Below are 23342 nucleotides of genomic sequence, written 5' to 3'. Positions count from 1 at the left end.
GAGGGGGAGAGTTGCCTGAGGAGGCTGTGGAAAACCCCAGTGGCCTCTGCCTGGGGCTGCCCTGAGCAAGCAGTGGGGAGTGTGGTGTCCACCCCTAGAGGTCACTTGGGTCCCAAGTCCCACCATAGCCAGAGGAAACCCACCCCCCCAGGTCCTCCCCGTCAGGCTCTGTGCCAGGCCAAGCTCCTTTCTTCCCTCTCCTCCTCTTCATTCCTCTAAAACCTTCCCCAGAAGGAACATTCCTCCAAGAGCCCCTGTGCAGTCTGACCATGGCCCCTTGGCCCCCCGTGAACACCCACACCACCTGCACCATGCCACCATCGGCCCTCTGTCTCAGCACGCTCACGCTTCGTCGCGTAAGCTCTGACCTCCCCGTGCCGCACAGTGCTTTGCATCCCGAGGCCAAGGGCAGCGGCTCCTCCATTTATCTGTCACTAGCCAGGGGAGAGAGAGCTGTCAATAGAGTAGACACTCGGTACTTGTTAACAGATGGTCTGCTTCACCAACTGACTCGCTGCCTAAGTGAACAAACAGATGTTCCATGTAAGCAACGAGATGCTTTCCAGAGACGCGTCAGTTAGGATGTGGAGAGGCCAAAGGGGAGATGACGGCCTCCTGGAGCCTTTTCACCTCTTTTCCCAACCGCTGGTGATTTGGGGTGGGAGGTTATTCTCTGAGGAGTCCACGCTGAGAACCAGGACCCTACGCCTTCTCTTTCCTGGAGCATCCTCCCCGGCTTCAGTCCAACAGAACCATCTTCAGAGCACAAATCCTTTCATGGCGGAGACCCCTCTGCGCACAAGCTCCGTGTAGATGAGGGAAAGATACATACGTAGCTGGTCCTGCCATAGCAGGCTAACTCACACAGTCCTGATGGCAGAAGGACAAAGCTTCACTGCAGGGCAGCCAACCTGCCCTTCCCCTCTGGTCTCTACCCCACCCCGCAGGCCCCGGGTGAAGCGACTCCTCCCAGCCACCTGTTGCCTGCTGTCGCACCTTCACAGAGATCTCCAGCTCTTCTGAGCTGCCAGCATGCTTCTCATGGTTTTCAGTCCACATTCCAACCCTCCCAAATCTGCCTTTTTCTTGTTGCCATCCCTGACTCCATCAGTCTGACCATGGTGGTGTGCTGGTACTTATGAGATTAATTCTACTTGGCAAATGATTTCCATCTCGCAATGCTATACGCACAGGGAAGTGTTTGGAATCAGACAAACCTGGGATCGAGTTATGGCTTTGTCATGTTACTAACTGTTGTGTTGGAGTCACTTTTAATCTCCTTCAACCTCAGTTATCTTACCTGTAAAGTGGGCCCCACACTCCCTGGTTGAAAGAATGAAATGAGGCGGCATATATAATCCATGTAGTACAGAGTTCTCAGCCAGCGCTAGCTCCCCACCGCCACCAGCAGAGTTATTATGAAGACTAGTTGAGTTAATGTTTGTGAACTATGAAACAATGCCTGTCACATAGAAGACACACACAAAAATAATTTTCCCTCTTTTCTTCCCTGAAGGAATGAGCATCTAAACTCCATTTTGCCTTATATTTGTTTCCAAGCCAGGGAAACAGAACTGTATCTGAACCCACATGCATTTCAGGGAAAGAGCATTTTGCTACTAGGCGAAAATGTGATTCTTTAATTATCTTTTTAAAATGTATCAAATAAATGTGAGAATAGAGTGGAGTTCATTCCTAATTTAGGCATACATAGACAACGTGCCTTGTTTTCAGACATCAGGACATGTGGACTCTGCTTTAACCACTGCTGACCCCAGAGCGCAGGCTGACGTGAGAACCAAACTCATCGAGGCGGGATCCAGGCAACAGAACCCTGCTAACCACGGCCTTTAGAAGTGATCAAGACACGCCAGACTCTGGCAATTCAGTATTTTTCACGTTTCGTAGAATTTGGAGCCTGTCTCTAAACTGAAGAGAAATGCTACCTTTCTGTTCAGTGGGCCTCTCAGTCAACTGCCCTTTAACCCCCAAAGGGCTAGAGTACATGTCCTTCCTCCTAGAGTTGGTCCAAATATTGGGCATGGAATGAGACACTGAGGCCCTTTGAGGGCTGTCACCTCTATGGACTGAAATGGATGGAAAAGACCCCATAGGTCCAGGTCAGCCTGGCAGCAGCAGCCACAGGATGCTGCCTCATTTCATGGAAACATCACTGGCCTCCAGATTCCTGAGTGAACTCCAAAACGCAGAAATGCCAACATGACCCAGGCTGCTCTCCAAACTCCAGGCCCACGTCTGCCCACAGATCTCTCTAAGCAGCCCACACGGGCACTTTGTCCTGAATAAAAACACTCACAAAATTTAAAAAACCACAGAGATCCTGGGTTAGGAAAATGACAGTTTTCTGCAGATGATCTTCAGGACCACTGTCTGAAGGTTTTATGTTACTGCTTGAAATGGGCAGCTCAAACAGCTGCCCTTCCTTCAGGGGCTCCAAGACCATCCACCGGGCTGGCACAGGAGCCTTCTCTCACCTGCTGAGGCCCACATCCAGGACACAGCTGCACCAGGAGGGTGGACCAGCCCCGGTTACCAAGACAAAAAGGAAACAGAGCCTGCATCACATGCTGCCCCTTCCTCCCTTCCAGCTCACATGGTCTGTGCTGCCTGCCCCTGGTAGGGCTGCTGGTGGGATGTGTGATTTCTGGCATGAGAAGTTGGGAGCCCATTTGATTTATTTAGATGCGGTGCCACCATTGGGTGGGTCTCCTAAGGTTTCAGTGGCTTTCTTTCCACTTCGAATGTTCCCTTCACTCCACTCCCTGCCAAGCCCGCTCCAAGCCACCCCTAAGAATCTACTAATTACAGTTCTCAAATCTTTCATGTGGCAATTTAGGAAACTCCAGGGCAAGTCCTCATCTGAGGACTGTAGCCCAGGTGGTATCGTCTGGTTTGAATGTTAAGGTTTTTGACCCCAAAGCCTTTGGGGGCATCCACCCACTCCAGAAACTGTCGATCAGAAGGGGGGGCAGTAGGTTAAGCAAGTGTCCTTGGTCACCCTCCAAAAGATCTGCTCTTTGGGCTTCACATATGCAGCCACTTGGGTGGTGGCTAAGTGGTTTTGTCTTCCCCTCCTCCTCTTGACTCCATACCCTGCTCTACCCACCCGGCAACCCCTCAAATCGTAGATGAGCTGCTCCTGGCTCTCAAAGTAAGCAGCGCCATAGCAGGGCTTCCTGCGGTGAGCTCTATCGCCCTGGCGGTGGGGAGCGTTTCCCCCCAGACTGCCTCTCTCAGGGATTCAGGGCTCGGTGCTGCCCCCTGGCAAGGATTACCTTCATGCCAGTCCCTAAGGTGATGGAAGAAGGTGACTCTTTTTCCCTAAAAGCACAGGAATGATGGAAGCCACAGCAGATGTCATTTAATTGGCTGGTGACATGAGGGCCCTATTACAGCAAGCACTGTTATGCCAGGGATAACTGACTAGGAAGAGCTGCTGTGCCTCAGGTAGTTGACTTCTAGGCCTGAAGACCCCTACTGAAAACTCTAGAGCCACAGTTAGTTTCTCCAGCAAAGGATACTGTGATGGGTTAGCACTGTCTTCCATGGGTGTGAGAAAGGAAAGTGGGAACACAGGGGCTATGTTCGTGTCATCTCTATCTTTCATGTAACTGCAGAAACCCTCCTCCTTCCTAGATGACAGCATCTGCCCCACAGTGGGGGCAAGACAGTGAAAACAGTATCTCAGATGTCCTTTCTAGGTTTTCCGGGAGGTGGTCCATTCTTAAGCACCTCCTGATCTCATGAGTTCATTTAGTCTAGCATCAAAGGACCCTTTGCTGTCTGTGCTTAAAGTTACTGGTGTGTCCTTCACCTGAGTTTCTGGCTGAAGCCATCACTTCCTCTGGCCCTCAGGACATCCAAGTACCATCCCCAAGAATGCTGGACCATGGACTTTTCCCTAGGTCCTCCAATCCCAAAGGTCCTGTGACCTTTATGTTTCATGCCACCTTGGTAGATTAGCCCCTCCTTTCATCTCAGTTCCTCATTCCTTTCTCTCCCATCGGTCTATTCATGCTAACTTCTCCGCACACTAGAGGGTGGGATTCTCTTCTGATGGTTTGTGTAAGGATATTTTTGTATGGGCTTTCCAGGTGTTGGCAGTGATAAAGCATCCGCCTGCCAATGCAAGAGTCTCAGGAGACTCTGGTTCGATCTCTGGGTCAGGAAGATCCTCTGGAGGAGGAAATGGCAACCCACTCTAGTATTCTTGCCTGGAAGATTCCATGGACAGAGGAGCCCGGAGGGGTTACAGTCCACGGGGTCGCCAAAGAGTCAGACACGACGGAGCACACAGCACGCATGCGCACACCGTTTTGTTTTTTTCACCTAAGTCAACACTTACTGAGAAATTTCAGTGCATCTGGAACTTAGATACCGAAGAAACCACTCTTTCCCTGCCTATTGCTTCTCATCCCCATGTGCACTTCCATGGTCTACGCACAGTAGGTGTTCATCACAGCACTGCATCAAAGCCATTCCCTTACCTTCAGCTTAGAACACTTCTGCGCCAAGCCACAGAGGCTGTGGTTATCCCTCCGCTCATCCGGCTTCCTCCCTGCCTACGCCCGCCTCTGAGTCTTCTCTTGTATCTAGTCCCCAGTGGTGGGCTGTAACCCCCTCCCCTTGGAATCCACCCCACTTCTCCTGATCCCCTGTTGATCTTCTTTTCTCCCCTTCCTTCTTCAGTCAGAAGAAAGTGAGGCACCACGTGAATACATGTCTTTCCCAAGGCAAATATATTTCTGGCTCAGACTAGCAAATCATTTTTCAGCATGAAGAACACAACGCTCCATCATTTTCCTCCTGTCAATTTTTAAGCAATAGCTGAAGCAGTAGTAGGTTGTTTGGGGGCAGCCAGGAAAATGAGCTCTGGCCCACAGGCCCCAGACTAAAGGAAATCAGACAGCAGGCCCAACGGCAGCAGCATAAACTCTCCATTTCTGATGTTTTTTCTTTCCATTTGGTTTCCATGGGACCCTGGGTTGGGGGCAGGGAGGGCTTCCAAAAATACTGATTTGCATTCTGTAGAAAAATAAGGAAGGAAATTTCAGGCTGGCAAGAAAAAGGAAAAGAAGCATTCAGAAATGTGTAGGAGACCAGTACCTACGAACTTTTCAGAAACCCAGCTCCCAGGCTAATTTTGAGGACACCTCGTTGACTGCCGTCTCTACCTCAGTGCTCTTTAGTAAGCATCAAAATCCAGAAGGGGTTGCACCTTCAGGACTTGGAAATATTTTCCATCCAACTCACAACCCAGAATTGCAATGTCCTATTTTGGGGACTGAGATTGAGAAACTCCTGTCCTTTCGGGTTTCGGAGGGGATTTTGTCTCTGCTTTGTTTTGTTTGAAATTTTATACTACCCCATGATGTTTTGTTTGCTCTCCTTTAGGTTTTAAGTGGTTCTGTGATTGAGCAAGCCAGCAGGCTTCCCTGAGTCATTTATATTTTCTGGGACTCAACACTGGGACCTCCGGTTGAAATCCACTGAGAGGAGACAAAACTGAGAGTTCTAAAAGTCAGAGCTCCTGAGGCCGAGACTGATAGACCTCTGAGTCTGACAGACGAAACAAAGTTGGAAGAAGGCGCAGGCATCATCCCTTTTAAGCTCAGATCTCCCTCCCACCCCACACCGATTCTGGCACCAGCCGGAGACACCATCTTACGTCTCATCTTTGTAGGACCTATTAGCTACTTGTCAACAAATGATGGAGTTTTTCTTGGCTAATCCTAAAATAGATACCTTCAAGGGTATTTGCATTTTTAACGACAGCTTCTTGGAGATGGAATTCATCTCTAAGGGTAAGATATAGTGGGGAGAAGAAGGTGTTGAATTTCTGGAATCACACCATGCAGGCTTCCCAGATGGCTCAGTGGCAAAGAATCCACCTGCCAATGTACAATCATACCATTCAGTGGATGGACCCACCCCCCCAGCCTGATGGTGGAGAGAGCGACAGAGCAGTGGGTGCTTGCTTCTCTTCCCACATCACATCACAGCGTGCTGTTCCAAGAGCAACAACGTAAAGCATCTAAAACATTCATTCATTCTTTCAAAAGATATCTGGGGACTTCCCTGGCGGTCTTGCAGTTTAGACTTCACCTTCCAATGCAGAGGGTCCAGGTTCCTTTCCTGGTCGAGGAGCTAATATCCTGCATGCCTCTCAGCCAAAAAAAATAAAACAGAAGCAAAAAAAGGTGACAAATTCAATAAAGACTTTTAAAATGATCCACATCAAAAAAAAAAATCTCAAAAAAAGATATTTGATTGAGTTCCACTGATGTGCCAGGTACTATCTAGGTTCTAGTAATTTTGCAGCAAACCAAACTGACAAAAATCCCCTCCCTCCTGGAGCTCACAATTCTAGAAATACCAATAGAACATATTAACATATGAAGCAAACTACGCAGAGTAAACAGAACTCATGGTTCTGTTTCTTCAATGATACTGTAAAAAAGAGTTCAGAATTTTAGATAAGGTGGGCACTAATAAGAGTGTAATCTACAAGCTGGTGGGTAAACCTATTGCTACCAGGTCACTTAGAGCCCAGCACCTGCCTTCTCTATCAGGCATAGTTTTCCCTGGAAAAACTGGCCAAAGAGTAGATCTACCTTCCTCTATAAGCTGGGCAATTTTTTACTCCCTTTATAACCATTTCTTTGAGTGAGCCTCACTTTCCTCCTCTGTAAAATGAAATTATGACCGGGGATCACACAGAAGTTTAACTGGGATAGTCTTTAAGAAAGCACTTGGCACCGTGATTAGCATCAGATATGCGAAAAATTAATTCCTACCAGGTGGCACCACCACAGATATTAATCCAGTTGCCCTTTAAACCAAAATGTATTGGCGTATAGCTGCTTTACAGCGTTGTGTGAGTTTCTGCTGCACAGCAAATGAATGCATTGTGTGTATCCATATATCCCACTGGTTTGGACTTCCTTCCCATCTAGGTCACCACAGAGAACTGAGTAGCGTTCTCTGTGCTGTACAGCAGGTCCTCAGTAGTCACCTATTTTTATAGATTGCTCACTCACTCAGTTGCTCCAGTCATATCCTACTCTGTGCGACCCCGTGGGCTGTAGCCCACCAGGCTCCTCTGTCCATGGGAAGGCAAGAATACTGGAGTGGGTTGCCATGCCCTTCTCCAAGGGACCTTCCTGGCCCAGGGATCGAGCCTGAGTCTCCTCCATCTCCTGCGCTGCAGGGGACTTTGCTACCGCTGAGCCACTGGGGAAGCCCCATTTTGTACACGGTAGTACATTTATGTCAATCCCAACCTCCCAGTTCATCCCACTCCACTTTCCCCCCTTGGTGTCCATACCTTTGTTCTCTGCGTCTGTGTCTCTATTTCTACTTTGCAGATAGGTTCATCTGTACCATTTTCCTAGGTTCCACATATATGCATTAATACACAATATTTATTTTTCTCTTTCTGACTTCCTTCACTCTGTATCACAGTCTGTAAGACATACAGATGGCCAAGAAGTAGGTGAAAAGATGCTCAACATCACTAATTATTTGAGAAGTGCAAATCAAAACTACAGTGGGTGTCACCTCACACCAATCACTATGACCATCATCAAGAAACCTACAAATAATAAATGCTGGACAGAGTGTAGAGAAAAGGGGGCCCTCTTACACTGTTGATGGGAATGTAAATTGATGGAGCTACTACAAAGAACAGTATGGAGGTTCCAGTTGCCCTTTTAAACCACAATCCTCCGGCCCCTTGCTTCCCCGGGATCTCTTCCACTTCTCCGCCTGACAAGTGCTGCTCTGCTCCATCTTCAGGACTCTCCCGGCTTCCCCTGACAGACCTGGCCTGCCCTCCCTCCCTCCTTGTTTCCCAGACCTAAGCCTGCCTTAGAGCAAGCAGCGATTTCTTTTGTAATTATTTGTTCACCTTTCTCCCTTACTGAACTTTGAACTCTTTTAAGGGCAAGGATCGATCGCTCTGATCTTGTTTCAGCTTATCTCTCTGTCACTTGCCTAGCACAGAACCTAAAATGAATAAATACTTGTTGAGAGAATGAATAAATACTTGTTGAGAGAATAAATAAATCGTTAGCGAGGTGAGAAGCTTCTGCTCTTTTCAGCGCTGAGAGGGGAGAGGTTGCCAGACCAGAAAGAGCTGTTTTCTAAACTCTGAGAGGGAAGGGGAAAAAGGTGCTTTTTTATTTTACTTTAACTTTGTGGCTGACCCCAAACTGGAGTGAGAACTGGTCTATTAGCACAGTCCAAAAGGCTCTGAGCCTGCAGAGGTAGACGAGAGGAGGAGTGAGATGGATCCAGGATCAGGCACCACAGCTGCCTGTGCGGTCTCTTCCACACGCCCCTCTCTGTGGACCCAGCCTCACCCTCCAGGCGAAGCCGTGAAGCCCCCAGAGGCTTCAGGCCTGGCCTTGCCTCCTGGCCTTCGGTCCATGGGCATCCTCGCCACCTCACCTTGACCTCCTGGAGCCGTCAGCCCTCACTCTTATGCCCATTCACCTGAGGTCATCACCATCAAAGAACTCCAGTCCCAGAATCTTCCTCCGTTGTAGCTGGAGAAAAATCAGTCCCCTGCATTCCTGACACTAAGCCACGGTACTGCAGGACCCCAAGTGCCTTTTAAACCACCGAAAGTGTCAAATACTTGCAGTGGAACTATCCCAGAATGTGTACTTTACTAAAACTTAAGTCTCTGAAAATTGATGACCTGTGTATAATATGTCATGGCACCAGCCCCCAATTTTCTTAACACAACCTTCCAAATTCTCTGCAAAATGCTCCCAAACTACCCTCTGGGCTTATTGCCTCCGTGTGTCCCCTGTCCCTTCTGCTCCCTCCTGCCAGGACCCCCACCCCTCAGGGAAGGCCCAGTGGGGTTTTCCGCTGATTGTAAGTTCTTCCAGGACCTACGACCATGTAAGTGCCATGGGCTCTGAGAAGCCTCGCAGTGGTCTTTCCACCCAGCTGTTACCTTGGGCGCTTGGCTCCAAAAGAGTGCAGAGCCTGGGACAGAAAAGGCCATGAGCCCGTCTCCTCTACAGCTTTTTGGACAACCCTCCACCCTGACCTCACCTCCTCTGCCTGTGGCTGGTGGAGGTCCTCTCATCACCTCCTGGGTGGGAGGCAATCTAGGGGTCCCACAGGTAGACAGGTTCTAAGTGTGGTCTTGGTGGAGTTTCCCTCTCCCCAAACCCGGCTGTTGTTCAGTCGCTCAGTCATGTCAGACTCTTCACGACCCCATGGACTGCAGCACACCAGGCTTCCCTGCCCTCCACCATCTCCCCGAGTTTGCTCAAACTCATGTCATTGAATCAGCGATGCCATCCAACCATCTCATCCTCTTTCGTCCCCCTTCCCCTCCTGCCCTCAGTCTTTCCCAGCATCAGTCTTTTCCAATGAGTAGTCCAGAGAGATTCAGTCCTCTCCCCTCTGTGGTTAAAACAAATCCTACAGATGCTAAATCATAAAAGTAACGCACAAGGGCATACACTGTCAGAGTCGGGCATGGACTGGGGTCAGGGGGAAGGTGTGGAAGGAGTCCTTTGGTTCTTGGCGGGCTCTGCTGGGCCAAAGCACCCTCCGGCTAATGTCCCTCGTGCATCAGGGCTCATCTTTCCGAGCATGGCTCAGACCCATTCCCAGGCCCACCCGACTCGGGAGTGTGCAACAGGACTAAGACGAGCCCATTTGCTTCTGATTGGAAAAGGGTGCGGTGTCTCGTGCCTCACCATTCAGACATTCTCCGTGGTGCTATTTTTATCAACAGTAATCATTAAATTGGTGTCAGATGGGCTGGTCCAGTGCCTCACCCCAGGGCTGAGGGATGGAATGCCATGGGTTTTTTCCAGGCAAAAGGAGATGTGGCACGTGGTCCATATGAATGCACCTCTCTCGTACCCCAGGCGAGCCCCTCTAGCCCTGGACCCGGTTCCCATGGCAATGAGAGCAAGGTTCTGCATCACTCCTGGTTCATGCCTGACCTGATTCATTTAACAGACATATGTTGTATACCTTCTAAATGCCAGACATTGAACAAGACACTGGGGACTCACGAAACATATTATCTCTACCTCCTGAGAGACATGTGTTGCACGAGAAAGGCCTGTCACGTGAAGTGGCAGTGTCTGCTGGGCTGTGCAGGTCACGATGTGTTGCTAGACACAGGGTGGAGGGAGGATTTGTTTAGTCTGGGGCTCATGGCAAGCTCCACGGAGGTGGCGGCACTCAGCCAGGGCTTCAAAGATAGAGTTAAGTGGATGAAAATACACCAAAGGGAACCACTGGCAGAGGCATGAAAACGACTCCGTAGATTCATCCAAAATCCAGCTGTGCAAGCAGCTCTCACCATGGGGTCCCACACCTGCCTGGAGCCTCACCCTGAGAGGCTGCAAGGAAGAGGCCCCAGGGCAGGAGTGCCATCTGCTCACCCCCAGGGCCCTGGCTGTTCTGACTCTGTTTTCAGAGTCTGGCCCCACTGAGCCAGGGCCCAGCAACCCCAGTCGGGTGGTAGTGGCTCCAGGGATCCAGGAGATTGAAGCTAGTTGTGAACGAGGAAACTCCACCGCCGTCCATTTGTGGGTCTTGTGATTGAGAACCTGACTCTGGAGAAACAAGGATGTGTCCTTCCATGGAGGCTCAGGGCAGAATTTTCTAGATTCTAAATCTTTCAGTCGGGACCATACTTCTTTTAACTGGATGCCTGAAAATTCAGGATGAAATTTAACAGAAAACCCAAATGGGGCATAATAGGAGAATGGGGAGAAACGTGGCCCCAGACGATGGCCAAAAGTGCTTTGGCAGTTGTCCCCGGCCATCCAAGCCTTGGGGCTCTGGTTTTCATTTCCTCTGACCGGACATTCCAGACTCCGCCCCACAAGAGTCACAAGGAAGCCCAGGCTCAGGCCCCACAGGTCACATCGGGTGTCCCTGGAAGGGCCTCCTCCCTGCGTGGCAGTGGCCAGCTGGAAGGGCCTGGGGCCACCTGGCCTGGGGCCACCTGTCTGGTCAGGAGCCTCCCTGCTGTGGGCCTCTGGAGCCAGGCTTGGCTCTGAGGTCTGACTAAAGTGACAGTGGAATTAATGGGACCCCCATTGCCGTCACTGAGGCCATTTCCCTGTGTCTCCAAACAGGGATGAGAGAGGAAATGTCGTTAGGACGCCAGGAGGCTTTTGAGATTTTCAAGAGGGACCATGCTGACAGCGTCACCATCGAAGACAACAAACAGATTCTGAAGCAGAGGTAAGGCCGCCGCGGAGAGCAGCGGGTCCTCCGAGGCTGCGGCGGGCCGGCCTCCAGACAACCCGCTGCTCTGCCCTCTCTCACCCGCCCAGTCCGGTGTCCGAGAGAAGGGCACGGGGTGTGTGCAGCTTCACGCTGGCTGAGTTGCGTCCAGCCTGGTACCCTTGTCTCCCACGTGTTAAGCCTCATTATCCCAATACGGCTGGGTCATCAGCAACGTTAGAACAGGGGCTGTACACGCCAGCACTTTGCATACAGTCCTCACATCTTACATTAACTCCCAGCATCCTGGGACTCGATCGCTATTTCACTGCTGCAAAGGCAAGGGAAATAAAATGCTTACAGTCCAAATGGAGAAGGAAATGGCAACCCACTCCAGTATCCTTGCCTGGAAAATCCCATGGACAGTGGAGCCTGGTGGACTGTGTAGTCCTTGGGGTCACAAAAGAATCAGACGTGACTTAGTGACTAAACAACACAGTCCAAACGCCGCGTCTTAGAACTCCAGGCCCTCTGCGGCTCTGCAGAGCCACCCTGCACTCCTTGGTCATGGGACACGTATACACACGCATGTCCTGTGACCCACACACCCCTGATGTGCTCTGCCGGCCAGAAGCAGAGCAGGCAGCGTCATTTGTTGACAGTTTGTCCTGCAAAGCCTGTGTTCTGGACCCTTTAGCAAAAGCTGAGAGGTGCATCATTTGTTGAGCTAATGCTGGAATTCAGCACATGTCCTCAAGCTGGTGCAAACAGGAAACGTGTGGGCCTGGAGTTTAAAAGAGAGGGTTCTAGACCATGAACTCTCAGACGTCATGTATGACTCCGCATCGCAGCACACAGAACATTTTCAAAAAGTATTTGTTGAATTAAAATGAGCTCCAGGTTTGAGAATCATATGTTTATAAATGCTTCAAGGAAGCTTGAGAAGGGGACGAGCTCTCTCAAGGAAACAGGCCGAAGTACAAGAGCCTGGAGGGTAAGAAACTTAGGGGAAGCTTTCAAGAAAGGAGGGGAAGGAGCTGAGAAGAAAAGAGAACCAGCAGGAAAGACCAGCCTGAGAGCCAAGAGGGGAGATGGCTCCCAGAAGCAAGTTGTCAGTGGTGTCAGATGCTGCAAAGAAATAGGCAGGGGGTACTTCCCTGGTGGTCCAGTGGTTAAGACTCTGCTTTCCAATGCAGGGGGTGCAGGTTTGATCCCTAGTCGGGAACTAAGATCCTATATGCCACAAGTCGCATCCAGCTCTGCGACCCCATGAACTGTAGCCTGCCAGGCTCCTCTGTCCGTAGGATTTCCCATGCAAGAATAGTAGAGTGGGTTGCTGTTCCTTTCTCCAGGGTATCTTCCCAATCCAGGGATTGAACCCAGGTGTCCTGCATTGCGGGCAGCTTCTTTACCATCTGAACCACCAGAGAAGCCACAAGGTGCAGCCAAAATTGTTTTTATTTATTTTGTAATTGAAGAATAGTTGCTTTACAGAGTCTTGTTTTCTGTTAAACCTCAACATGAATCAGCCATAGGTATACATATGTCCTCTCCTTCTTGAACCTCCTCCTATCTCCCTCCCCATCCTGCCCCTCTAGGTTGATACAGAGCCCCTCTTTGAGTTTCCTGAGCCATACAACAAATTCCCGTTGGCCATCAATTTTACATATGGTAATGCGAGTTTCCATGTTACTCTCTCCATGCCTCCTACCCTTTCTTCCCCTCTTCCCGTGTCCATAAATCTGTTCTCTATGTCTGTTTCTCCATTGCTGCCCTGCAAATGAATTCTTTGGTACCAAAAATTCTAAAAAGAGGTCAAATAAATAAAGCTTGTTTTCAAAAACTTAAAAAGTAATAAGCTGGAGGCAGCAGAAAAAAGTGCCCAGGGAGTCAGCAGCTGAAAGAGCTCGAACCAGGTACCAGGAGTGAAAGAGCAGGTGAGAAGGAACTGGGCAAATGAGGGAGGGCCAAGCAGTGTGTTCAGAGAGCTGTGAGAGGAGGAAGACTTCTGTGGCAGGAAAACGGGAAGTAGCCTGAGATCAGAAGTTTGTTTCAGGACGGAGAACTGGTCAGGGTTGTAGGCAGCAGGCAGAAGCAAGCTACTGCAGGGAGCAAGCGGGGAGAAACAGAGCGGGCGGGAAAGTAAGGAACAAAACAAGGGAACCGCTGACCCAGCAAGGCTCCAGGGAGCCGGGCAGTGGGGACTGTCAGAGGGTGGGGAGCCTGGAAGGGAGCCAGAATGGAGAAACACAGCAAGACGGGCTGACGCTGATACATTTGGAAGCAGAGGGGGCGCATTAAAGACAGCCTCTGTTTTGTCTGTGAAAAAAGAAATTGAAGCAGGACAAGAGATTGAGGATGGTGATGAAGGTTCAGTAGGTACAGCTGCCACAGGCGACAGGAAAGAAGGCAGAGCCGGGAAAAGGAGAAGGGAAGGCCGGCGGCCCTGAGGGCCCAGCCCAGCCGTTAGCCGATGGCGTTTACACTCGGGGGCGCGGGTCCCAGATCACTGGAGGAATCCAGTGAAGACCGGAGCAGCCCTCTTAACCAAGGAGGTGTCTGCACGCCCTGGGACCCAGCAGTTCCCCTTCTGGGTTTACAGCCAGCGTGTCTCTACACCTGCAGGGATGAGTTTCAGAGCCCCTCACAGATACCCCGGGCTTCCCCAGTGGCTCAGACGGTAACAAATGTGCCTGCTTTGCAGGAGACCCAAGTTCGATCCCTGGGTGGGGAAGATCTCCTGGAGAAGGGAATAGCAAGCCAGTCCAGTATTCTTGCCTGGAGAATCCCATGGACAGAGGAGCCTGGCGGGCTACAGCCTGTGGGGTCACAAAGAGTCAGACACGACTGAACAACTAAGCATGCATACACAGATACCAAAATTCACATGTGCTCAAGTCCCTTAGGTAAAAGCAGCACAATCGGCCTCCAAACCCACAAGTTCCACCCACGGATCCAGAGGGCCGACTGTAGCTCCCAAGGAGTTCTCACAGCCTCAGAAAGGGCCCTAGATGAGGATGTTCACAGCAGCTCTGCTTGTGGCTGAGGAGGGCTGGAAACCCCGTGGGCGTCCGTCCCTGGGGAAGTGGAGAGTAGAAGGCTGGGGGTGCTCCGTGCAGGCCACAGTTGGGGAGTTGGATGCGGCAGGCAGGGGGGGATTACTGAGCACGTGCCAACAAGGGCAGCACCAAGCCAGAGCACAGTTTATATAAATTATAAATGGATGCACATAAAACAAACAAAAGCAACAGAACGAAGAAGTATGCTTTGGCCTACTTTACCAATAAGGATGGCCACCTCTGCAGGGAGCAGAACGGGAGCCCGACGTGACGTGTGAGTGACAGATGGATAAAACAAGGAGTAGGGAGAAGGTGGCCTTCCCTGGCGGCTCAGATGGTAAAGAATCTGCCTGCAATGGGGGAGAGACCTGGGTTCCATCTCCGGGTCAGAAAGATCCCCTGGAGAAGGGAATGGCTACCCACTCTTGTCTTCTTGCCTGGAGAATCCCATGGACAGAGGAACCTGGTGGGCTACAGTCCATGGGGTCCGCGAAGAGTCCGACACAACTGAGCAACTAGCACTCACACAGGGAGAAAATTAAGTGACTCTAGAGAAAGTTGGACACGACTGAGCCACTGAACCGAACTGAACTGAACTGAGCGAAAGTTGAGGTATCCGTTTCCAGGAAACTGGAATATGCACACCCACGAAGACCTGAGCCTGTGAATCCAGGGGGTTTCACCACCTTCTGAACCTCTCCCTGGGGCAGGCTGTGTATTGTCAGCTGGACGTGCTGGAGCAGGACACCTTGTTTTTCTGGAGACATCTGCATCAGGTGGAGGACAGCTGCCTCGTCCAGTGACTTCACTAGAGCCCTCAGCTATGTCCACGCCTGGGGCTTCAGGGCCCATACCGGTGACCTCATAACCCTGGCTTCATAGTAAACTGACTCACGGAGCTGTACAAGCTGCCAGAGCCTGGGCCTGACTCCCTGGATATTCTCACTGAATTAGGTAAAGCCCAAGCATCCATTTGTTTCAGAATTCCAACATGCCACCATGTTTGAAAACCACTGGCCAGACAGAGAGCTTGTCCAGGGACCTTGAGGAAGAACCTAATATGTCATCTCTCTTGTTCTAGAATTGGTGTGGCTCCTGGATCACGCTTGTACTCTTGAGCTTAGGTCTCTTTCCAGTGGGAGATGGGTTTGGGGGTGGGGGGAGGGCATGCGGGGAGGTGGGGTGGTTGGCAAAGATGAGGATGTATGGGCTTCCGGTACAGAGTTCACTAACAGAACAGGTAGTGAACAGTTCACTCTTAGAACAGCAGACTTCTGACAGCCACGTGACAGATGTGCTTCTGGGCTCACACACGTGGAAATCACACAGGACGGGCTGGTGCAAATGGTGGTCCCATCTTCCTCAAGGCCCTAAACCAAAGGAGTTAATGAAACTCACGCAAAGCTCCCCTCTAAGAAGAGGTTTTCCCAGCAGTGAATCAATCTTTTAAAATCAAATGGAAAGTCAGCAGACCAGCCCACATTTTTAAAATGTCTACATCTGTTCAGCGTTACCAATTATTAAAGGAATATTTGGGACCGGGGAGTGTAAGCCAGGTCCTACTCTTTTCTCAGGATGGGAACCTTTGCATTCACAGCGAGTATTCAATTAGCAGATATTACATGCTCATAACTCTTATGGCAGAGGACGAAGAGAGTTGTTTTTATAGAAAACAAATAACTACAACCAGTGCTCCCATAGCAGTCGTTGAAATCAAGTGTGAAAAACTTCCAGGCCTCCATATCTTGAGGAATTGGTCTGCGGTGACCCTGATCTCACCAACCCATCTGCTCCCAGTCCCTCTAGTGACCGAGAGCATCACATGGACCATGTGTTGGAGGAATGACGGGTCCTAGGAATACAGACATGCGCCAGAGTGGTGGTCCCCAGGGTGGTTAAATTGCTATTCCCTGGGACTTCCCTGGCAGTCCAGTGGTTAAGACTCTGCACTTCCAATGCAAGGGCCGAGGGTTCCATCCATGGTCAGGGAACTAAGATCCCACGTGCTGCCCAGCACAGCCAAAAAATAATCGCTCTTCCCTAACTCTGCTTCTAGTAGACTTCCTCTTAGAAAGTCTTACCTTTCCGATTATCCTCAGCCAGCAGAACCCAGGGGCCTGGGCTCTCCCGTTTTGTTTACTACTTCTCTTATCGAGTAACTCTGCAACCCATGGCCCTAGTGCTGCACCCTGGTGCTGGAAAAGTCCAGAAAAGAAGGGCTTAGGACGACCACCACCCCCCAACAGCACAAGCCTTGGTCCAGCTCAGCCTCGTTACCCAATGGCAAGTAGCTTCTAAGCTCAAATACAGGGACTCTTGATGACTCGAATTCCCTCAGCTCCCCCAGAGTGTGGGAGTTGATGCCGAGTTGCAAGAGGGGCCCATCAGTGGCTCAGACGTTAGTGTCACTTAGTAGGAGGGATTTCTACCCCTACTTGCCAGCATGTCTCAGCTCTGCCCCCAGCTTGGGGAGAGTTGTGCTGTCTGCCTGTGACAACAGAAATAAGATGTTGGCACATTAATAGGATATCTGCCCTCCGGTAAACTGGAGCGCGTGAGCCAATTCTTAAGCCAGATTTTTCAATAGGAGACAATTCAGATAGAAGTGCAGTTGAAAATCACTGCGTTTTCCAGGCATGACTCATCCTCACAGTGTATAATGGCATGAAGAGAGGCTGGAAGCCCCATGCTTGGCTAACTCCAGTGCCCAGGCACCACGTAGCTGACCCTCTTCTGTGACAGGTTCCCTCATACAAACTGAATCCCCTGTCACAGGGTCCCATTCAGTAACAAAAGAGTAAATCCATGGGGAGGTCAGCCACAGCTGGAAATGAAGGCGTTGATAATGTGAGCAAAACCAAGAAAAGCAGCCCCCTCACTCAGTTGAATCCTCTAGATAGAGACTAGAACAACAATATCACACCAACAGGAAAACTGGACCAAGAGCATCCAAGAGCAAATCTAACACCGTCATCTGGAAATACAGTCCACCCCAAATAGGAGTTCCCTGGTTCCTATTAGACTTCAGCTTTAACCTTTATTATTTTTCCACTTGTGTTTTGTATTTACACCTTGTCTCCTGAACTAGAATTATGAACTCTGAGAGCAAAGAATAGATTAGAATCTTCTCAGCCTCCCCACAGTTTTTTTAAAACAACGCTAGCCATAAAAAAGGTACTCATATAAGACTTTTGTGTGTGGCTTGAAAATGACAATTTGAAATTGAATTTGAGAAACCGTAGCAGCCCAGAAAACTGCCTGAGAACTGCTTGCTAGAAGTAGGTGAATGTAGCAGTGGCTTCCTCTGTCGGGGAGGAACCCCTTGGTGGGTGACAGGAGGGCAGTCATCTTGATACGGAAAGGGTACAGGATAGAAAGGAATTTCAGTATTTTAAAAAGTGTAGTAGAAATGAAAATCGGATCTTCATCACAATATAACAGAGGCTGGTATCATATCAGGAATGAGTCAACAGAGAAAGGAAAGGGCATAGACCCAGTCTTTCTGATGGGGAAGTGAATTGGACGTTCACCCCTTGAATGGTCGATGCATTATGTTAATCACCCTAGACAAGAAGACAAGACTGCAATGTGGGAGATAGCCCAAAGGCAGGCAGCGTAAATGCAGGGAGCCGAGCAAACGGCGGCAGAAGTGGTCTGGGGGAGAGAGGACAGCGCCCTCTCAGGGCGAGTGGCCCAGCGTGGAGCTCAGTGGGATGTCAGTGTAGGCACTGAGGACAGAGAGGGGGCAAGACTCCAGGACTGAGTGAAGGGGCTGGTGGAGAGAAGGGCAAAGGCTGGTGTGGGGTGCAGGTTAGTGGCATGAGCCCCTGGGTGAGTGTGGGTGCCAGACAGCGAGGGGAGAAGGGCAGGGAGGCCTTCAGGGAAGGTCCTCAGCCCTTCTCTGGATCCCATGGGTTTTAGTTATCTGCAGGGCATCAGATAGACAGAAAATAAAGCAGGACTGGGATCTGGGAGCTGTCCAAAGAGGTGGCCATTGAAGGCACTGGCCTGAGTGGAGCGCCTGGAGAGTAGGTGTCCTGAGGAGAGGCTCTAAGGCTAAACCCTGACCACTGAAGAAAATGAAAGTGCTGGCCACTCATTCGTTTCCAACTTTGCAACCCCATGGACTGTGCCCACCGGGCTCCTCTGTCCGTGGAATTCTCCAAGCAAGCATACTAGGTAGCCATTCTCTTCTCCAGGGTATCTTCCCAACTCAGGGATTGAACCCAGGGATCAAACCGAGGTCTCCTGCATTGCTGGCAGATTCTTTACCATCTGAGCCTCCAGGGAAGCCCAAACCCTGACCATTACCAGCATCTAAGGAACAGATGGCAGAAGAAAAGCCTGAAAAAGAGTCTGAGAAGCAACACTGCGGGAGAGAGGGGGAAAAACAGGAAGATGCGTGATGCGACATGGAAGCCAGTGGAAGAGAATTGTTTTCACTCCACGATCCTCTCAAGGTAGATGAACTCTTTCGTCCAGAATTCAGGCTGGGGCAGGAAGAAGGCGAGGGGGTGGCTCCGAGGGAGCCGGGCTGGGGGCTGTGGAGATGCAGGAGGAACAGGGCAGGAATGCAGAGCCGCGTCTCATCGCTGTTGACGCCCCTCCTTCTCCTCCAGAGCTGGGCTTCCTCAGGCAAGAGTCTGTCTCGACAACCCAGGGGCAGGAAAGCATGTGGGTGGAGTGGCCTGGGGTGGCAGCAGCTGCAGAGTGAAGGGAAAACGGTCTCTCAGAGGCAGTTCAGCCCTCACCCATGCCTCTCCAGTGGGAAAGCCCTTTTTAGCTCGGCGCTAGGCTGCAGAGAGCCTGGAACAACAGCCCACGGCTTCCCGGCCATGTCTGCCAGCCTGGCGTGGGGCGGCTCTTTGAAGACGGTTCACCACAGCACTCAGCAGCTCCTCGCCACGGGCCCCACCCCCGACACATGTGGGTGACCGCCGGCGAGGGGGTCCCTTCCATGCCTGTGGGGGCTCCTCTGCGGAGATGGCCCTCTCTGCCTTCAGGACCTTCCCTTCTCGGCTCTGCCCTGGTTTCCTCCAGCACTGCTATAAGTCTCAGCAGCTTTGCAGCCTTGCTCTTATAGTTTCCTCATTCCCAAGAATCTCAAGCTTCCAGAACTCTGTGGAACAGGCCATCAGAGGTGTCATTCACTGGGCTGTGGAGGACTATAAAACGCCCTGAAACTGCCGGTGCTGAGGATGGACATGGCACCAACCAACAGTTAGAGCCCCGCCCCCTGCCCCCCGCCACCTCCACATGGCAGAGCTTAAAGGATGAAGATAGTCCTCATTTGAGTGGCCCAGACAAAGCCTCAGTCTATCTGCCCAGGGGACAGAGGCCAGAGTGAGCCCCCAGAGCCCAGCAGTGACCCACCCATGTTACGAATGTTTGCTGAGCTGAATTCAGTCTGCCTGGCATCCAGTGGGCTTGTACTCATCTCCAGAAGGCGCCAAGCCCTAGCTGCAAAAGGGACATATGTCGTCTGGGATGAGCCTGAACACTATTAATAAGGAGCCAGGGTGGGGAGTCCCAAGAAACCTAACGCTGAGAGAAAATGTAGTCACCTTCCCTGGAAACTTCTGTTGGCAGTCTCCAGCCAAGCAAACACAGTCGGAAAATAGCAGTGACATAATTCACGCCTCTTTCCCAGCCAGCCCAGAGCATTCTGGGCACTCTGGACTTCGCTTCTGGTATTCCCGTACCTGGGAGCCCTCTTCTCCCCACGTCGTCTAACAAAATCCCGCAGGACTAAAGTGCGTATGGATGAAGCAGTAGCACATCTGGGATTTACTGGGATCCAGAAAGATTTGCAGGTAGAGCAATAACATTTCCTAAGGGCCCACTGTGTGTAGGCCTAGAATGCATGGTTTTCGTAGGGGTCATTTCTACACTTGTCCAGCGTAAGACTGGGCTCTCAGGGGGCTTCTCAAGATTACCTGTTGGAAAATAGGAGTCATTAAGTAAATGTCAACACAGCATCTGGGGGACGAGTAGGCAGCCATCTAAAGATAGTGGAAAAGTTTCTAAGAACATAGGTAAGGACTTACAATGCTAAATGGAAAAAAATCAAAGCACAAAATCATATATATATATATATATAATCTTAACTCTGTAACAACTGGCTAGAAAGAAGACTAGATCTCAGAATAGGTCTATTTCTGGGTAGGGAATAATGAGGGTTTTTTTTTTTTTCTTGCTTTGATAGTTCCAAAATGTGATTTAACATCATCTATAACAAAAGTAAACAAACTCTTTTCTGGGAAAAGCCAGATAGTAAATATTTTCAGCTCTTCAGGCTCCATAGCCTTCGTCACAGCCACTCAACTGCCTTTGCAGTGTGAGAGCAGCCTTAGACAGTAAACAAAGGAGTCCATGTGGCTGCGTCCCATACGACTTGATTTATAGAAACTGATGATGGCGTGAATCTGCCTCATGACCAGCCATGGTTTACCAGTAAGGGAAAAAAAGAGAAAAGATCAGAAAGAAAAAAGTTATTTAAATATTCTCTGACTCTAAGATCTCGGTACTGTGATTAATAGAACACCGCACCTAAGGCGTAGAGCCCTGCTTTCCTCAGGTTTCTTGGTATCATAAAACATTAGGAATCAAGAGTCGTAAATTAGAGGCTATGCGAAGGAAGTTCTACACTGAAGAGTGGGGTAAAAATGCATGACACCAGTAATTAATACAAATTTTATTTCTGCTCATAAGTCAAATGTATTTCATTCATTTAAATTGTCTTTTTATGTCCCTTTCCATGAAGTTTTATAACAGAGACCTCTCAGGAATCTCTTATTTTTAAAACATAATTTAGGATGAACAGAAAATGTTAAACTCTCATTTCTTCTTTTTTCTCCCCCTCCAGATTTTCTGAAGCTAAGGCCCTGGGAGAAAGCATAAATGAAGCAAGAAGTAAAATTGGTAAGCAGATGACACTCTGTGAGCCTCTTTCACAGGCCATTTTCCTGGTGAAAATCAGGTCATAATGTGCTTCCAAACAGCCGTGAGGACCAGTTTCAGAAGATCCCTGCCCAGGAGGCTGCTTTGAGAGCACCTCTCCTTGGAAGTTTGTCATCTCTCCCACCATTCATCAGGGAAATCACTTTCTTTTGTCTAGATCTTGAATTGTTCATCCTCATGCAGGCCTAAGTCTGAGCCTCCCAATGAGCAAGTTCTGTCTGTCCCTGGTGTTTTCCAGCAATGGCTCAGCTGGTCATAACTGTACTATTGCAGCAACGTTTCACGTTTTTAAGGGACTGTGGAACACTTTCACACCTCCCAGAGCTTGTACTTATCGTTTTTGGCCCAGGTGTGCATTTTTCAGCACCATTTCATCTCCTTCAGTGACTAGGAGAATGAGAGGCAAAAATGAGTCACTCTGCCCTCCCAGGACTTGGGCTGCCCAATGGGGCTCCCCCATTTAGATGAGCATCCCTGGAAAAGTGAGGTTAAAGCAAGAGGCAACCTCAGTAATACTGTGCCTCAGATCTTTGTCAAAGTGAGAGGAGGAAGATGCTTCTTTCACCCGAAGCTAGAAGACACACAGAGACCCATCTCCCAGGCTGGGCATCTTCACCAAGGGGGTCCCTTCTGGCTTCGTCTCTGTGCTAGCTAAGACTGTTACAGCTGACTCCTGTGTCCCCCTCGTCTCGACCTCTCTGCTCTCATAAGTGAGGACAGGACAGAAGGCCACTATGAACATCCCTTTTGGCTTTTCCTACAAAATATGGCAACTAACAATAGCCTGGGGTCATTTCAGTTAGGGAACCGGGTAGCCCTGCATTCTCTACTGTGGCTTGAACAAAGAACTGAGGCCAACAAGCCCCGAGCCGCACCCAGCGCCAGGACAAGGATCTCTAGAGTCTCAGAGGTTCTTGACTTAAGGTCCAGCAACTTGGATGGAGGGAAACTGCACCTTTATTTTCACTAACCTGTAACTGCAGTTTAGCGCTCCATCCAATGATGAATGTCCGCAGCAGACCACAGTAGAAGTACCAGCACCTGTCACAGTGGAAATTACCGACATTTTCACTTCACAACACAGTTGGCAGACACCGTAAAATATCTTTTATACTCATCAGTGCTTCAAAATTACAGTAGTTATTAGACTCACCAGTAGACCTTGTTATTTAATGCACTTATATAAAAGCACATATAGCTATTTCTATATCACAAAACTTTTTAAAATCTTGGTAACTATTTCAATGTAATTGGTCTCTCTTAAAATCCTATGTAAAACTCCTTTCTTGGCTTAAATTCTCAAAACCCCTGAAACCATATGAAAAAAAAAAAAACTGAGGGTCAGGAGCACTTTTCTAGAGATAGCATTTATAGTTTATCAGACTCTCATAGAAATCAGTGACCCAAACCGATGATGAGGGAAGGGGAAACAGGCCTAAGCGGATTCAGAGCCAGCTTGTCAGAGTCATCTGACTCAAAGGACCTAATGGTCTGTTTTCACTCCTGGGGAGACAAGAGGGGAGGACATTTTATGAATCGTTTCTCCCCAGAAAGTGACATAAAGTTTTGTCCTTGGAAAACATCTAACTCTCTAAACCAAAATAGAACTGTTTCAACACTAATGAAATATACAAACAGTGGAAGACAACAGTGGCCCATTCTAATAACTTAGTGTTTCACTCTGAGTACAGTGAGTTGTTGTCACAAGTCATTTTAAATTCTCCATAATTTTGATGCAACAACACACATTGATGGATCCAATTTGCCATATTTCTTGAGATTAGGCAAATCAGAGGCTGCCCCACAGCTGCCCAGGCCAGGGATCTGAAGGCTGTAGTTGGTATTCCAGACAATATGTCTGTAATTTGCACACAAAAGGTCCAGATGTACTAGAGAAAGCCCTGGGCAAATAAACCTTTGTGTTTTCTGAATAATAATAAGTAGAGTTCACAGCAGTGTTAAAACTCAAACATTTATTGCTAATGAGAAAGTGGCTGGTAGTTCAGTGGTGCTAATAAAACCAATGTCACTCTTAAGTCATTTTATGCAAATAATAGGCTTAAAACCCACCTCCTGGCCACCTAT

General features: G+C 49.5%; 1 protein-coding gene across 3 annotated transcripts in view; it reads left to right on the top strand.

Moving 5' to 3' along the window:
* Nucleotides 1–23342, top strand: part of KIF6 (kinesin family member 6) — a 428493-nt gene that overhangs the window by 329333 nt on the left and 75818 nt on the right. For all 3 annotated transcript variants that reach the window (XM_069562627.1, XM_069562629.1, XM_069562628.1), the window contains exons 14-15: nt 11148–11256; nt 21163–21218. In XM_069562627.1, the coding sequence (XP_069418728.1) occupies nt 11148–11256; nt 21163–21218 (165 nt within the window). The remainder of the gene's footprint in view (nt 1–11147; nt 11257–21162; nt 21219–23342) is intronic.

Source organism: Ovis canadensis, chromosome 20, assembly GCF_042477335.2.
Source record: "Ovis canadensis isolate MfBH-ARS-UI-01 breed Bighorn chromosome 20, ARS-UI_OviCan_v2, whole genome shotgun sequence".
In the NCBI taxonomy this organism is placed as follows: domain Eukaryota; kingdom Metazoa; phylum Chordata; class Mammalia; order Artiodactyla; family Bovidae; genus Ovis; species Ovis canadensis.
The sequence above is the reverse complement of the archived record's forward strand: the minus strand, read 5'-3'. Positions and strand labels throughout refer to the sequence as shown.